At 41.8% G+C, this 18,284-nt stretch overlaps 1 protein-coding gene across 1 annotated transcript in view; it reads left to right on the top strand.

The window, feature by feature from the left end:
* LOC124612798 (probable cytochrome P450 301a1, mitochondrial) overlaps nt 1-18,284 on the top strand; it is a 135,018-nt gene that overhangs the window by 113,160 nt on the left and 3,574 nt on the right. The window contains exons 9-11 of the mRNA XM_047141202.1: nt 595-767; nt 4,379-4,460; nt 14,740-14,946. Coding sequence (XP_046997158.1) covers nt 595-767; nt 4,379-4,460; nt 14,740-14,946 — 462 coding nt within the window. The remainder of the gene's footprint in view (nt 1-594; nt 768-4,378; nt 4,461-14,739; nt 14,947-18,284) is intronic.

The raw sequence follows: 18,284 nt of genomic DNA, 5'->3' as shown, positions 1-18,284 counted from the left end.
TCCATGGGAGAATAGCAGCCTGCATTGCTGCGAAAGGTGGATATACACTGTACTAGTGCCGACATTGTGCATGCTCTGTTGCCTGTGTCTATGTGCCTGTGGTTCTGTCAGTGTGATCATGTGATGTATCTGACCCCAGGAATGTGTCAATAAAGTTTCCCCTTCCTGGGACAATGAATTCACGGTGTTCTTATTTCAATTTCCAGGAGTGTAAATAATTCTAATTACTCTCTTATCTGCAGTGAATGCTTTTTCATCTTAGGGAGGAGTTACACAGAGTATTATCCCAAAGGACACCAGTGAACGAAAAATCTAATAACTTCCTGATTTATATTACTCTTATGGCAAAAGTGGCTGTACCTAAACGCTTTAGTAGTTGTACTATATGGTTTCTTTTTCAATATTAGTTTTTATCAATATGTACTCCCCATAATAAGTAGATTATAAAAATGCCTGCCTTTGCTTGTGTGTTTATGAGTAACACCGCGTCTACATATTGTGACTCAAAAGTCCTCAGACCTGTTATAGTTTACGTGTGTCTGGGAGTGAGTGTGTGACTGCATATTGGTTCACCTTAGTACTCGACATTTTCAGACGGCGACCTCCGTTGCCACGGCGCTGTACTTCCTGAGCAAAGACCAGAGGGTCCAGGAGAAGCTGTACCAGGAGCTGAGGGCGCAGCTGCCGGACGCCGCCTCTCAGCCGTTCACTGCGGACGCTTTGGAGGCCTGCAAGTATCTCAAGGCCTGCGTCAAGGAGTCCATGAGGTGAGCACGCAGGGTTGCAGTGTGTGTGCACATACTGTGTGGGTTGAGCAGTCCTTGTAACATTTCTATCGATATGGTTGCTGTAAGTTGTGACAAGTCCTGCTGCTAAAAGTAACCATATCCTTACTGTACAAGATCCATAAAAATTAGAAAATTGGTCACCATTTGGATACTTCCAGAAGTATGATGATTTATTTGTAAATGTGAAACTGGTTAGCAGAAAAATAAATGCTGTCTGTTATTCCATCATACAACTATGCAGTCTATGCAGTCTTAATGACGCTAAAAGAGGTTAGGTAAGAATCGCACCAAATGAAAAAAATTGATAGTGTTCCTCCTACTGTCGGTACAACACTAGAGTTACGTGGATGGCCCCATAGTTCTGTCAGATCAGTGTTGTTGTTGTGGCCTTTAGTCCTGTATTCCGATCCAGCTATCTACGCTAGCCTATACTGTACAAGCCTCTTCATTTCAATTACTGTAACCTACACCCCTAGGAACTTGTTTGCTATACACATCCCTAGGTCATCCTCGACAGTTTTTATCTCCCTTGTTTCCTTGCATTAGCAAACTGACGATTCCATGATAACTCAGGATTTGTCCTATGAACCGTTCCCTTCGTCTGGTCTGGTTATGCCAGAAAATTTCTTTTTTCCCAATTTCCATTCCGTACCTCCTCATTAGTTATTCTATTTACCCCTCTAACCTTCAAGATTTTTCTGTATCACGACGTTTCAAACGCATCTACTCCCTTCTTGTCTGAACTGCTTATCGTTCACTTTTCACATCCGTAATTATTTTTACTCCACATAAATACAGTACCTTCATAAATGACTTCTTAACATTTGCATTTATGTTCAGTCTTAAAAAATTTCCCTTTTTTACGAACGTTTTTCTTCTTATTCCCAGTCTTCCTTTATATCCCCTACTTCTGTGTAATCAATTATTTTGCTATCCAAGTATCGTAACTCACTTACTACCGTCTAGTGTCTCATTTGCTCAGTATCACCTGATTAAATTCGACTACTTTCCATTACCATACCTTTACTATTGTTTATCTTCTCGTTAGAACGTGTTTCCAGGACTCTATCCACTTCACTTACCTACTTTTCCAAGTCCTCTACCGCTTCTCAGAGAATTACAACTTTCAGGTTTTTATTTCTTCTCCCTCAACTTTAATCTTCTATCCAAATTTGTCCTTGGTGTTCTGGACTGTTTGCTGAATAACTCTGGAGATAGTCTACAACCCAGTCTCACTCCCTTCTCAAATATTGCTTCCCTTTCGTTTTCTTCGACTCATATAACCATAGTCCCATTTCTGTAAAAGTTATAGGTAACTTTCCGGTTCCTGTATTTCATCTCTGCTACTGCATTCCAGTAAATGTCGTCCATGTCTTTCTCTAAATAAAAACTAAAAAATGCAGGTTTGCCTTTATTCAGCCTAACTTCTAAAATAAGCAATAAGCAATAGGCTTAGTATGGCTCCGCACATTCCTACAATTGTCTGGAACCCAATTGATCTGTCACTAGGTCAGCTTCTACAGTAAATAATTCGTTGCATTATTTGCAGCCATGATGTGTTAGGCTGATAGTTCGATAATATTCACACCTGTCTTCTTTGGAGTAGGAATTATTACATTCTTCTTGAAGCCTGAGTCTATTTTACCACTTTCGTAGATCTTGCACACCATGTGAAATGGTTTTGTCATCTCTAGTGGTCTCAAGAACCTTAATCATTCTCAACAGGTTTGTCGCATTCGGGAGGACGACGGTTCAATCCCGTCTGCGGCCATCCTGATTTAGGTTTTCCGTGATTTCCCTAAATCGTTTCAGGCAAATGCCGGGATGGTTCCTTTGAAAGGGCACGGCCGATTTCCTTCCCCATCCTTCCCTAACCCGAGCTTGCGCTCCGTCTTTAATGACCTCGTTGTCGACGGGACGCTAAACACCACTAACCTAACCTAACAGGTTTGTTTCGACATAAATCTTTCTTCTTGCAATATCATCTAATTCTTTCCCCGTTCTAAGACATTGCACAAGTTAATTTTCCTTGTTTAGCCCTTCGGTACATAACTCCCACCGTTCAGTGTTGCCATCTTTGCTTATTAATGGATCCCATCAGAGCCCTTGATATTCATTCACATAGTTCTAATTTTTCCAAACGATTCTCATGTGTCCGACGACGACGATATAAAAAATTTGCAGGCAGCAATAACTCATCAAAGATCAGTAGTAGGTCTGCTCCAGTGTGGACTGAAACAAAAAGTAAGTTACTTATTGAAATAGAATAATAGTACTTCTGGTGGCTGAAGGCTGGCAAGGTTGTCAATGAGACTACGTTCATTAACCACATACGTTATAGAAGTCTAAGTCCTTTAGGGAGCACAGTTGTCTAAGTTCGGTGTGTAGCCGTTTGAAAGTAAAACAGGAATAAATGTACAAGTCCACAAGTCTGCTACAAAGACAGATACCCCGTCTTCTTCGGCGAGAAGACCGATAATGCTGTCAAGTCCAAAGCTGGTAGCTCTAGGGTCACGAAGACAGTACTGAAAGGCAGTGACGTCATGGAGGCCCCTTTCGAGTGAGAATCCTGATTGATGGAATCCTTGCATAATCGGTGCTTGGCTCAGGAAATTCACTTGTAACAAACTGGCCTGATCTGCTGATTATTGCCCTAAATATCACTCGTCCCTAGGATACAGTCAGGCCTATTTTCGGTCATGTGTCTTGCGAAAGGGAATAGATCCATGTAGCCCACAGCCTCTAGCGCCAATTGGGTCGCCCCCTGGTGGACGGTCGAAGCATGGCTGTCTGTCTTCTGGAAAACTCTCCCCTGTGGGTTAGGTATCTTTAAAGTACTGATGTGGTGTTGGTTGCTGACATCGCAGGCGTTAAGCCTCTGTACAGCCGATTCTTTAATTTTCCTATATGTAGCATCTATATTCCCCATAGTCATACATGCTTAGGCAGCCTTTTATTTGTCTTCTAACTGTTTCGGTATAGATATTTTACACTTCGCACTTTTAGTCGTCAGTATTCCCTCTTACCTGATTTATTTACTGAATTTTTATACATTCTCTTTCCACAAACTAAATCCATTATTATTGCGTGGTATCCTATTTCATCCTGTACTGCCTTTATTATTTCATTTCTCAAACCTATCTGTACGTTATCTGTAGTGTTCCTATCTGCCGTTTTGGTCAATTGTGGCCTCTCAACCATATCTGTATTCGTATCACATCTCCTTAATTTCATTTCTTTCCCCAATCTCAGTAGTTTAGCCTGCAGCTCATAAAAAATGAACTATAGACAGAGTGCATTTCTGTGCTTGAAATGCTTTCCAGTTTAAAATCAGGTTTTGAGATCTTTTTCTTGCCGTTGTACAATTTGTCTGAAACTTCTTGCTGCCACCAGATCTCTTCCACATACACAGTCTTCTATGTTGAATCTTAAACTATTACCATCAATTCTGTAATGTCTTCCCTAAAACTATGTATATTTTAAAGGTTTTAATAGTTCTTAAACGCAGCATCCGCTGCTAAGAGCTTGTTTGAATCGGCTGCACTTCTTCACAGTAGTGCAGTGAGTTGTACGTGCTGCTATGTTGGCAGACTACATCCGGTGGCGGTGGGGGGCGGCCGAAGGGTCGTGGTGGACAACCTGGTGCTCAGCAACTACCGTATACCGCGAGGGGTGAGTAGACAGATCTACGATCGGTTGCTGCTCTTCATATTGGCACCGTCTCTCAAAACCTGCAGTAAAATTTATTATACACTGGAGAACTTTGAGGTTTAATACCGGCACCATGATGTCTAAAAAAAAGTCTATATTCTCTATCGATCGACACATTCAAATTCTATATGTTCAAATTTTACTTCATCTGTGAGTTAGGAATAAGTGTGATTTATTCTTGATGATCATCAATCAAATTCTGATAAATTAGAATTTCGTGAATGAAGATATCAATGTCTTAGTAAATTATAGTAAGAGAAAACACCACTAGGATTCAAACTGACTACATCTAGAAGGAGTACCAGCGATCTTCTTTGTTAAGAATATTCCCTGGGCCAACACTTCTTTTGCTATGTGCATAAGCTTCTATCTTATCTCCTATCAGAAGTCGAAAATGTCATGAAATTGCCGGCCGGGGTGGCCGTGCGGTTCTAGGCGCTACAGTCTGAAACCGCGTTTCCCCTACGGTCGCAGGTTCGAATCCTGCCTCGGGCATGGATGTGTGTGATGTCCTTAGGTTAGTTAGGTTTAAGTAGTTCTAAGTTCTAGGGGACTGATGACCTTAGAAGTTAAGACCCATAGTGCTCAGAGCCATTTGAACCATTTTGTCATGAAATTCTGGCACACCTCACGAAGGTTACATCTCTTTTTCTGGTGGAATTCACTGTGTGCGTGTGTGTTTTGCTTCTGGTATTGAATAAGTGCCATTGAACTGTGTCATTACAGAACAGAAGGATAGAGATATACAGGGTGGTCGTAAATTCCCGTTACGAACTTCTAGGACATGTAGAGCGTAGTGAGTATAGAACATTTTGAATAGCAACCCATGTCCGGAATCGTATCGTTTCAGTTCTACGACAGTTTCAAAATTCAGATGTGTACCTCGTCAACGTCTGCTTAGGGCAAGAGAAACGTCTCAGAGTTCCCTGTCCTGGTATGCAACAGGGTAGACACGATGACGTGTACTACGTCAAATGATCCCCAGATGTCACTTATTGTCCGCTTTGCTGTGAGACCGAGTCAATACCTCTGCATCACCGATAGAGAAAACACGGTGTAGTACACGTTTGCGGAATACACAGACATGCTCCTTGTGAATGGCCAAACTGGAGGTAACGCAAGAGCTGTTAGTCGGCTGTATCACGAACGTTTTCCACACCGTCGCACTCCAGCGCACAAACTGTTTGCCCAAATGGGTACCTTCACCGTGAGGAGGCAGGACTTGTAAAGAAACTGGTTCTCTACTTCTGAAAAAAAAACCTTTTAAATAATAAAACATGACCTATGCAAGGAATCTGACAACCCCTGTTAGTCATGGACGAAAGAAAAAGAAAATTGGCATAGTCTTTGTCAGAACGTGCAGAATAAGACGTCAATTTTAATCTAAATGTGGTATGCCAATGTTTACGTAATAAACAATAAATTAAGTAATTCAGTACAATTATTATATAGATGCGATAAATCACTTTAGCGGGGGCCAAATGAACAATTAAAGTCAATGTAATTCCAGTAAAAAAAATGCCCACGAAATACGTAATTTTGTTTTGAAGCTGACAGCAAATGAGAAAATAGGTGCAAAATTACTATTGGTCAGTTTTCAAGCAATAATGGCGGACATCATCAGCTGGTAATATACATAATTTTATGGTAGATAATTTTACTGCACCAAAAATAAAATATATATTCCCTCCAAAAGAAGTTACACACAAACATTAAAATAAACTTGTGATGAGCAGCAAAATGTCTGAGAAGAATTTTGAAAGAAAATTATTAATTGAACTTAAATTTGTCGGGTTTTCAACACTGTCAACAAGACGAAATAATGAAAAGAATATTTATTGGAACCAAACAAAATTGAACCTTGATATTGTGACTATTTTAAAATAGATAATTTAACTGCAATTGTCTTTAATATTGAAATGAGAGAGAGCGTAATAATTTTCTTTTAATGCCTTAACTGTTGCCGGCCGGAGTGGCCGTGCGGTTCTAGGTGCTACAGTCTGGAACCGAGCGACCGCTACGGTCGCAGGTTCAAATCCTGCCTCGGGCAAGGATGTGTGTGATGTCCTTAGGTTAGTTAGGTTTAAGTAGTTCTAAGTTCTAGGGGACTGATGACCTCAGAAGTTAAGTCCCGTAGTGCTCAGAGCCATTTGAACCTTAGGTTAAAAATGGCTCTGAGCACTATGGGACTTAACATCTATGGTCATCAGTCCCCTATAACTTAGAACTACTTAAACCTAACTAACCTAAGGACATCACACAACACCCAGTCATCACGAGGCAGAGAAAATCCCTGACCCCGCCGGGAATCGAGCCCGGGAACCCGGGCGTGGGAAGCAAGAACGCTATCGCACGACCACGAGCTGCGGACACCTTAGATTAGTTAGGTTTAATTAGTTCTAAGTTCTAGGCGACTGATGACCACAGAAGTTAAGTCGCATAGTGCTCAGAGCCATTTGAATCATTTTGAACCTTAACTGTTGCTGCAGGCAGTGCGATGACGTCAGCGGTGGTCCACGCGGACGATGTGTGAACTTAATCCTGGTTCGTGGCGTGAAGATAATGATGGATCCTCCTGTTTCATTAATATTCCAGTTACGGCGGTGGTCCACATCTCCGTTGTAGTCGAATCAGCTGGCAGCACTGGCTCGATAATAATAGTTCCAGTGTGTGCGTTGTCGTTACGCGCGCGACGTTTTATTATTAAAAGCTTATTAATCACGCGGTGCGGGTAGGTCGGAATTATGCAATGTCTTTAGTATTTACGATATATAGCCGGTTAATGCCAATACTTCGCACAGTTCTTTCACCGTGTTGCCACAGGAAAAGAGTCACATGTGTTTATCACTATAACAGTCCGTCAAACATCAGTTCAATTTACGTCGTCGTCTTTAAGTCAGTTTGGATGATATAATAAATGTTTCTTGATCAAATCACAGCACTGTTCTTTTACTTAACATTTTGGTTTGTTCCAGTTTCACGCAATTCTAACAGTTAATGTCTCCACACGACAATGGTGTCTGGTCCACGGCTAATTGTCGCAAGTTCACACAGTATGTAAAATCTTCACCGCAAACAGTCGATATACTTTTCAGGTTTTACTGTTCACTTAATAATGCACGATCTCCTATTAACACAGTGGACGCCCTGTAATCAATTGTTCCTCCGCGTATCACCGTCTTTCACGCCCAACTTTGCAACGTTTCACCACCCGTGAACCAGCCACGATACCACAACAACTCGCACGCTCTCTATCCATACTCGTTCGCTCTCTCTCTCTGACACAGTACTTCTCCTAGCCTAACCAAAGATTTACAAAGCATATAAAACCAGAACGTTCATATTCGTACAATATAAAATATAAAACACTAGCAAAATGAATGAAGAAACAAAGCGACGTATTAACAAATAAAGAATAGTTGAAATAAATGATACATACGTAGTATGACAAGGTAATACACAAAAGAAAAAAAATATTATCGACTTTCGGGGAAAGTAATGTCTTTACAGACTGTGGTGCTCCACGGCGACGCCGCATTCCCGAATTTGGAGAAGGTGTACTGTGTCGCATTGAAGATAACCCGTCAACGAGTTCGCGAACAATTGCGCGTGCAATGGCTGTTGGTCACAGCACCGTCTTGGACATCCTGCATGAGCAACAATTACATCCATACCACTTACAAAGGGTACACGCTATGGGTCCAGCTGCCTTTCCACAACTTGTCGCCTTCTGCACATGATTCCTGCACCGTTGCATCGACGCGCCCCTGTTTCCATGTCGAGTTCTCTTCACAGATGAATATAGGTTCACAAGGGATTGTGTTCTGAATGCTCGAAATAGCCATGTCTGGGCGGACGAAAACCCTTATGCCACGCATGTTCAGGGATTTCAAGACAGGTTTGGAATTAACGTGTGGGCAGGTATTCTGGACGGTCATGTGATTGGACCATACTTTCTTCCACCCAAGCTCACGGGTCCCGCATACTTAGTCCTCCTACGACATATACTGGACCCGTTCTTGGAAGCTGTACCATTGAATGTCCGTCAGGACATGTGGCTTCAGCATGATGGAACACCACCTCACTTTTCACGGGCTGTCCGGAGACATCTCAACAGACGGTATCGTGAAAGATGGATAGACCATGGTGGTCCAGCCGCGTGGCCGCCACTATCGCCAGATTTAACCCCTATGGACGACTTCTTGTGGGGTCATATGAAGAGCCTAATTTATGAGACACCTGAAGAGACTAAGGAAGATCTGCTGGCATGAGTTCTGGCCGCTGCACAAGACATTGAAGTGACACCAGGTGGGATTGAGAGAGTGTATCAGAACATGCTTCGGAGACACACTGTGTGTAATAATGTTGATGTTCTCCACATCGAACGGTGTTGTAATGCATCGGTACGTTGCGGCTGGTGCCGTAGATGCTGAGTTCTTATTGTTGTCGACTAATATAAACCATAAGGTGTAATCTGTAATGCAAATGCGTAAGTAATAACGAAACGAGTCAGTATTCTTTTCAAATGGATTGCAACAATTGTACTGGGTCACGTCTTAGTACATTCCTCACGTGGGTGTGGAGATCTGCATTGAAACCGTCGTAGAACGGAAACGATATGTTTCCGGGCGTGGGTTACTATTCAAAATATTATGTACGAACTACCCTCTACATGACCTAGAAGTTTGTAACGGGAATTTCCGATCACCCTGTATGTTTGTGAGCTAGATGTCTGTAATGCTACTTCATTTTGTGGTTTAAGATTAGGTGATGTACAAATAGTCGCCTGAACCAAAGAACACATTATGGGTAAGTCATTACAATTAATTATAAGCGACTATCGTGGTTGATTAATACAGTACCAATGGAACTAGGTTTTCCTATCAATATATGAAGTTTGTGGAGCTATGAATTATGAGTGGACAGAAATTAACCATCCTTACAATTTTACCTGACATAAATACACTGCCCATCCCAAAAGTTTGCCGATAAATTTTATTCCTGACGTATCAGCGACGTCAGTGCAGTAACTGCGGTAGCAGCTGGACCAGATACGCATTCGACCAGTCAGTTTTGAGCGGGCAGTGTTAACTAGTCGACGTGCGGTCGTAGTGTGTCAACGTTGTTGTGTCTAAAATCGCAATGGAACAATGAAATGTGCATCTCTAACTCAAGTGTGGAAGACATTCTCCAGAATTTATGACTTTGCAACATGCTGCAGATGAAAACTAGGTCGCAACTTGTTTTATAATTGAAAAATAAATGGTTGTATCTCCGTCAAAAATTGCATTAGGAAGTACCTTTTTTTATTTCTCGATGGTGACTACTTTCAGACATCTATGTCCATTTACAAACCATCCGTACTGTAAGTGTAACAATACAGGTGAAAGCCTATGTACAAAAACTGAACCTGCAGTGACAATCAATGGGACGCTATAGCCGAGTCAGTAACAGTAAATAGACCACTGCCGTTGACTCGGCCATAGTGCCGCTTTTATCGTCACTGCAGGGTCAGTCTACATGGGCTCTCGCCTGCATTGTTACACTTTCGATACGGGTGGTTTAAAATTGGACATAGGTGTCTGAAACTAGTCACCATCAAGAAAGAAAAAAGATACTTCTTAACCCAACTTGTGGCAGAGCTACAACCATGTATTCTTCAGAATGTTTCGAAGAAGAGAAAAATGTCTGCGAAGTTCGTCTCGAACACCTTGAATCCCGCGCAAAAACAAGAATGTATCGATTCTCGCTGCTACTTGATTGAAACTAAAAACGAGGACAATTCTTTTAAGGGTAAAATGATCACAGTTGCCGAGATTTGACTTAAGCAATAAAAAACTAACAGAGAACGACAAACTGCACAATAGATTCTGATGATTCGCCAAGACAGAGAAGAAAGTCCGAAATTGATACGAAAGTTGAACAACATCTCAAACAAGGATTTTTATCACAGTTGCACATTGCTGTATACACATTCTGTGCAGTGTTCTTAAGAGGGGAGGAAGCTATGTACAACATCTTGCACAATGAAACCACAGTCTTAAATTTTCCTTATTTTGCAAATCCAGTCTCGATTCTTTTTTAGTTGACGGGGCGGCGTGTACACTTCTGTAAATGCTTCACCTTTGAGTGAACATAACTTACTTTTTTCATGAATTTTGTGACCGGTATTTGAATAACAACTAGGCTACCTTAGGAATAAACCGGACAATAAACATATAATGCCGTTTCTATCGACATAGCGAACAAGAAGGGTATTCAGTTTAAGACTCAACACCAGAAAATATTGTAATTAATGCAGGAGTTCAAATTTTGTATATTTAGAATAACACTATGTTTAAGTTATACACACATCACAAAAAGTTTTACATCACCCCGGTTCCCAGAACCCCTAAACTTAGACGTTGACTTTGAATATTGTATCACAGGCACAATGTCTTTGACTGTTCAGAGAAGATGTAAACCAAAAGATGTAAACCACCATGCATAAGCTGCGCCTATTAGATGGAGGGGGTACTACAACCGATCATTTCCAGTCATTCAACCAGGAAACAGGTACACGGCTCGTGTTGTCTATAGTTCAACCATGCCTAGACGGTCAATAGCGCGGTTAGATAGCGTCCACATTGTTACTTTGTGCTAGGAAGGGCTCCCAACAAGGGAATTGTCCACTCGTCTCGGAGTGAACCAAAGCGATGTTGTTCGGACATGGAGCAGATACAGAGAGACAGGAATTGTCGATGACATGCCTCGCTCAAGCCGCCCAAGGCCTACTACTGCAGTGGATGACCGCTACCTACGGATTATGGCTCGGAGGAACACTGAGAGCAACGCCACCATGTTCAATAATTCTTTTCATGCAGCCAAAGAACGTCGAGTTACGACTCAAACTGTATGCAATAGGCTGCATGATGCGCAGTTTCACTCCCGACGTCCATGGCGAGGTCCATCTTTGCAACCACGACACCATGCAGCGCGGTACACATGGGCCCAACAACATGCCGAACGGACCGCTCAGGATTGACATCACGTTCTCTTCACCGATGAGTGTCACATATGCCTTCAACCAGACAATCGTCGGAGACGTGTTTGGAGGTAACCTGGTCAGGCTGAACGCCTTAGACACACTGTGCAGCGAGTGCAGCAAGGTGGAGGTTCCCTGCTGTTTTGGGGTATCATTATGTGGGGCCGACGTACGCCGCTGGTGGTCACGGAAGGCGCCGTAACGGCTGTACGATACGTGAATGCCATTCTTCGATCGTTAGTGCAACCATATGGGCAGCATATTGGCGAGGCATTCGTCTTTATACACGACAATTCGCGTCCCCATCATGCACATCTTGTGAATGACTTCCTTCAGGATAACGATATCGCTCGACCTTAGCGGCCAGGATGTTCTCCAGACATGAACTCTAACGAACATGCCTGAGATCGAATGAAAAGGGCTGTTTATCGACGACGCGACCCACCAGCTACTCTGAGGGATCTACGCCGAATCGCCGTTGAGGAGTGGGACAATCTGGACCGACAGTGCCTTGATGAACTTGTGGATAGTATGCCACGATGAATACAGTCATGAATCAATGCAAGAGGACGTGCTACTGGATATTAGAGGTGCTGGTGTGTACAGCAGTCTGGACCACCACCTTTGAACGTCTCGCTGTGTGGTGGTACAACATGGAATGTGTGGTTTTAATGAACAATAAAAATGATTTTTATATTGATTTCCATTCCAGTTTTCTGTACAGGTTCCGGAACGCTCGGAAGTGAGGTGATGCAAAACTTTTTTTTTAATGTGTGTATTATCCAAATCGCAATAATGTGAACTGTTCAGAATATTAAAGCATATTTTTCTAATTTGATTGTGCTTGACATAAATATTGATCTCCTTATGCTACAGGTCCAGGATCAGTGGTTCTAGGATATTTCTAACACGTCTTAATTCTCGGTGTATGGAGGAAGAAAGACCAAGGGTACTTACAAGTGTGTAAAGTTACGTAACTGACTTAACTAATGCGATATGAAGAGTGGCCCTGTCATTTATAAAGTTACATCACAATGAATATCCTACAACTAGAGCATATCCTATGGATTTCTCTGAGATTTTCTAGGATATTCAGACTATATTCTTGTCCTCAAGCTAATCAAAATTCACTATTAGATCAAAACATTATTAATAAAAAACACAAAATAATAAACATCATTGATCATGGGAAATTAATCTCTGTTCAAAGAATAAATGCCATTCTGCACTATACAAATGTATCTTAAGTAAGAACCCATTTAAATCAAGATTAAACAATGACATAATTGTCCAATGGACATATAAAACAAAATAAAAGACCCTCTAAACTAATACTAGCAATCAACTGCCTACTTCTGCCCCGTTTGTTGGAACGTGATCTGTGAAATGACTGACATTGCCGCAGCACGAAACTCTAGAAGAAACTACTCCTGAACACTAGGTGCAAACCCTAAGTGGAGATAAAAAATACGTTAACAGTGATCACAGCAATTTACTTTTACACCCCTATAATGCCGGAGCGAATTGCAATATGACCGTGAATATAACGTGGTGGCGAAACGGAGTGACGATTCTCGAAGAAATCTGCGCCGTCGGCAACGCTTCAGTCCTTCAGACTATTCTGAACGATAAAATACAAGACCATGGACAGTAGACTGCGGCCCACAAAATACTAAATCTGAATACTGGCTTGTAGCTTCTCTGCACACAGCAGACGAGAGATATGAAATCCCAGCCATAAAGGCGAAATTCAGAAACGTCTCAATATGACAGTGTAATACGAGAAGTGCTCTCAAGACCACCGTATGCTGCATAATGAACGACAATTCCCAGCGAGAAGGCGAAGTTCAGAATCGTCTAAGTTTGCAACAGGTACAGCGGCCTAACTACGTGCTAAATTACAAGCTTGCCTGAGAGCAAAAAATAGTAAGTCTGGCCGTCGTCGAAAAGAGCTGACACGGAAGACGTCTGTTCCCCACGGGCGTCCAGATCGAAGACCCTTCCTCAAAACTACCGGCTCTGCCGCAAACCTCTGATTTCCTCCCTCTTAAGCGTGCACAGTGAATCATAATCATAGAATTCCCTGACTAGTCTCCCTCTCTGCTCACTCTTCCAACTGCTGACCGACCAGCAACTTTAGTTTGGTTTTTGGCTTCGAAACTTCTAGAATTCATATCCACTTTGTCGTCTAAACAAAATTCCACCAACTGGCGGTCACTCATCGAAAAATTCGCGGTAAGCAGCCTGGCGCCCGTGACTACCGCCTGACGGCTGATGGCGCAACCAATGTCGCTTAGGACATTCCAGACTTTCTCTGTATTGTTCAACAAGATTTCTAGACGTGACTGCAAGGGGCCGATCGAGCTCAGGAATACACTGTGTCTGCTCTCTCGTGATGCAATCTGTGAGGTCGCCAACCACTCTAACATGAAAGGACCTTGAATTCATCAGCGTGTCGTTGAGGGACCTCCCACAGTAAACTGGACTGGGAGACCACCTTTGAAAGCTGGGATACCGCATCCCCACACTGCTCGGCAGTTCTGGGCTGGACAGCTCTGTCTGCACACACACTGTGAGACCTATGTCCCATTTCTGCATTTTGTTCCTCTCGGCACACAATCTTTGATAACAAAAACCAATCACCTATGGTGCAATGAGCATCAAGAATTAGTGGGAAAGTGCACTCTGTGGTGTCAGTCACATTTAAACGTCTTCATAAGAATAGAGAATCTATCAGATAGTTCCTAATTTCAGATTAATCACGCAGCAAGGAGTAGAAACTGAATCATTGTAAGGTGCAAAACATTGCCACCTTAAAAGTAAAGTTGGTTGTACATTTAACTTTTAGCAACTATGCTGTTGTAATTAATAACTAGACTTGTCCATGTTCTGCTGCAGTACCGTTGTAAGCTTGTACTCTGCCCTGTGGTGATGATGAGCTGCCGATCGCACATTGGTGCTGGTATTTCAGTCCCCCTTGTTCCACCACCCACCCCATTCACAAGTAATACTGGTTGATTCACAATCCTGGTGGAAAATGGCATAGTCTTTATTATCAGCTTAATCTCTTGCACAGCTGTGGTTTCTACACCATCTACAGCGCTCCAAGGGAACCACTTTGCTGTTTTGGGGCTGGGGGGCGGGGTAGACTAACATTTTGTCTGTTGCTTAACACACGTGAACACAGTCTGGACTGTTTGATGTCTTTGTCGACAGGTGGATATGGTGCTGGCCAACATAGTGCTCACCAACTCGGATGAACACTTCTCACGAGCCTCCGAGTTCATTCCTGAGCGATGGCTCAAGGACGATCACTTTGCCCAGACAGCGCACCCCTTCGCCTTCATGCCCTTCGGCTTCGGCCCCAGGATGTGCATCGGCCGCAGATTCGCTGAGCTCGAGATCTACACCTTGCTGGCCAGGGTAAGTAGTCTGCACTCTCACTCGCGCGGGGGCGGGGGGGGGGGGGGGAGGGTGGAGGAAAGGGAGGGAAGGCGGCACATCTGTCGTCAGCTGGTGGAGCAGGTCCCATCTCCTTCACTTGGTCAACGTCCTCTACCAACAGCACAGCTATTTTTAGTTATTTTATTTATTTACACGTCAAATTCCGTAGATCAAAATTGAGGAGCAAATCTCCAAGGTCGTTAAACGTGTCAGTAGATGAAATTACAACATAAAAGTAATAACTGATAAAATAAAATGTTTATGAAGCCAACAAAATTTAAGCCTTAAGTTTATGTAAACGCAGTTAATATTATAACATAAGAATCAGCTTAATTTTGCAAAAAACTCTTCATTTTCGATTTGAAAGAGCGTGGACTATTGCTAAGATTCTTTAACTATTTTGGTAGTTTATTGAAAATGGATATAGCAGTATACTGCACAACTTTCTGCTCAAGAGTTAAGGAAGTCTGATACAAATGGAGGTTGGATTTATGCCGAGTATTAACTAAGTGAAAGCTGCTTATTCTTGGGAATAAGCTGATATTGTTAACAAGAAACGACAGTAAAGAATATACATATTTAGAGGCCAATGACAAAATATCCAGACTAGTGATCAGGGGTCGACAAGAGGTTCGCGAACTTACACCACTTGGTGCCCGAACCGCGACGACTGGACCCTGTACACTTGACAGCTGCAGTCAAGGTCCCTTCCACATCTCGGATGAGGCCCCCAGCGGACACATTGAGTGAACACTGGCTTTCTTTCCAGCCCTCAAAGCTATCTTCCTAAGGGGCTCCATAATAACTAGCAAACCCCTGACCATGTGTTCCTGCTCAGACGCTGCTGAAGGGACAGCCACCTGTTCACTCACAGGGTGAACAGAAGATGCCATTGGCCAGCCTCTACATTGGCCCAGAAAAGAATCCCATTTGGGTTGACAAAGTGTGGTGATAGACCCTACCACTTACAAATCGAGCAGCACACTTCTGAATTGTAGGGGCCGCGTGTTAATTACTACAGGTAGCTTGTCATGCTTTCGTGTGGCAAGTACTTCCATTCTCCGCATAATGTTGAGGTGTTGTGATGCACATGTAACTATAACAAATATTTTTCACAAACGGCGTAGTAAAACACTTTTCACTTCAGCAGAACACAGTGTGAATCACACATAACATACTTGTTATAGTTACGTGAATTACACTGTGTTCTGGTGAAGTGAAAAGTGTTTTACTACGTTATTTGTAAAAAATACTTGTTATAGTTATACGTGCATCACAACACCTCAGCATTATGCGGAGAATGGAAGTACTTGCCACACGAAAACATGACAAGCTACCTGTAGTAATTAACACACAAGTGATTCAGAAAATTCATGCACACTAAATGTAAAGAATAAATAAAAACGGAAACCTACTGATGATGGCACAGTGGTGCCGAAACATGTTTGGGTACTGAGAAAAACATCCAACCAATTTTAATTGCAAACACAGCCAATACAAGGAGCTGCAAATCAAAATGATGGACAGTACACTATTAATGCTAAATTCGAACACTACAGGGTTGTTTATTTCTTCTTATCTGCATTATCCTACATTTTGATACATTTAGTCCAAGCTACCATTCAGCATACCAAATAGAAATTCCATCAGAGTCATCCTATATTTTTCTACAGTCACTCAACGGCGATATTTACCCACATACTACAGATTCATCAGCAAACAGTCTTAGATTGCTGTGTACAGAGAACAAGAGTGACCCTATCACACTTCACTGGAGCATTCTTGACCATAACCTTGTGATTAGATTAGTTTTTCGTTCCATAGATCCGTGCTGAGGAGAACCTCGTGGATGTGGAACATGTCAATTTTTTTTAAGCTGAAATAACAATACTAATAGTATGAATATATACAATACATAATTTGTTTGTATTAAAAAATTCGTCGATGGAGTAGAAGGAGTTGGCCACTAGTAAGTCTTTCAGGCTCCTTTTATACTGATCTTTATTTGTAACTAAATTTTTTGTGTTAGCTGGAAAATTATTGAAGATGAGTGTTCCTGAGTAGGGACCCTTTTTGAACTAAAGTAAGTGCTTTTAAGTCCTTGTGCAGATAATTTTTGTTCCTGGTATTGTATGTATGAACTGAGCTGTTTGTTGGAAAAAGAGATATGTTATTTAAGACAAATTTCATTAAGGAGTAAATATACTGAGAGGCAGTAGTTAGTATACCCAGTTCTTTGAGAGGTTTCTACAGGACGTCCGTGAATTTACTCCACAAATAATACGTATTACACGCTTTTGGACTGTGAAAACTTTTGTTTGACTTGAAGAGTTACCTCGAAATATTATACCATATGACATTATGGAATGAAAGTAGCCAAAGTATGCAAGCTTTTTCATTTTTATGTCGCCTATGTCTGCTAACACTCGAATTGCAAATACAGATTTGTTAAGGCGTTTCTGCAGTTCTGTGATGTGCTCCTTCCAACTGAATTTATTATCAAGTTGCAATGCCAGGAATTTAAGACTGTCGACCTCTTCTATCTGCTCTTCTTCATACTTTATGCATATGCTGGGAGGAAACCTCTTACAGGTTCTGAATTACATATAGTGAGTCTTTTCGAAGTTTAATATCAGTGAGTTGGCTTTAAACCATTTATTAATATCCATTAAAATATCAATAGCAGATCTTTCTAGAACTACACTCGACATACTATTTATTGCAATACTTGTGTCATCTGCAAACAAAACGAACTCTGCTTCTGGCAGTGTAACTGATGAGAGATCATTAATGTACACAAGAAAAAGCAATGGCCCTAAGATGGATCCTTGTGGGACACCACATGTAATTTCTTCCCATTCTGATGATGACTGATGACTTACTTCACTAGCCCCTTGCACTGACAACCTTTGTTTCCTGTTAGTGAGGTATGACTTGAACCATTTTGCAGCACTGCCCCTGACACCATAGAATTCTAATTTATTTAAAAGGATATTGTGGTTCACACAATCGAATGCCTTTGAAAAATCACAGAAAATACCTGCTGCTTGTAACTTAATGAATTAAGTACATTTTTACTGTAGCTGTAAATAGCTTTCTCGATATCAGAACCCTTCAGAAATCCAAACTGTGTTCTTGATAATATGTTATTTGTGGTCAGATGGTTGAGAAGCTGCCTGTACATTACTTTTTCTAAAATTTTAGAGAATGCTGTCAAAAGTGAAATCGGTCTGTAGTTTGATGGTATCTCTTTATCCCCTTTCTTGAATAGAGGCTTAACATCTGCATATTTTAGCCAGTCAGGAAATGTCCCAGTT

This window comes from Schistocerca americana, chromosome 4, assembly GCF_021461395.2.
Source record: "Schistocerca americana isolate TAMUIC-IGC-003095 chromosome 4, iqSchAmer2.1, whole genome shotgun sequence".
NCBI lineage: Eukaryota > Metazoa > Arthropoda > Insecta > Orthoptera > Acrididae > Schistocerca > Schistocerca americana.
The sequence above is the reverse complement of the archived record's forward strand: the minus strand, read 5'-3'. Positions and strand labels throughout refer to the sequence as shown.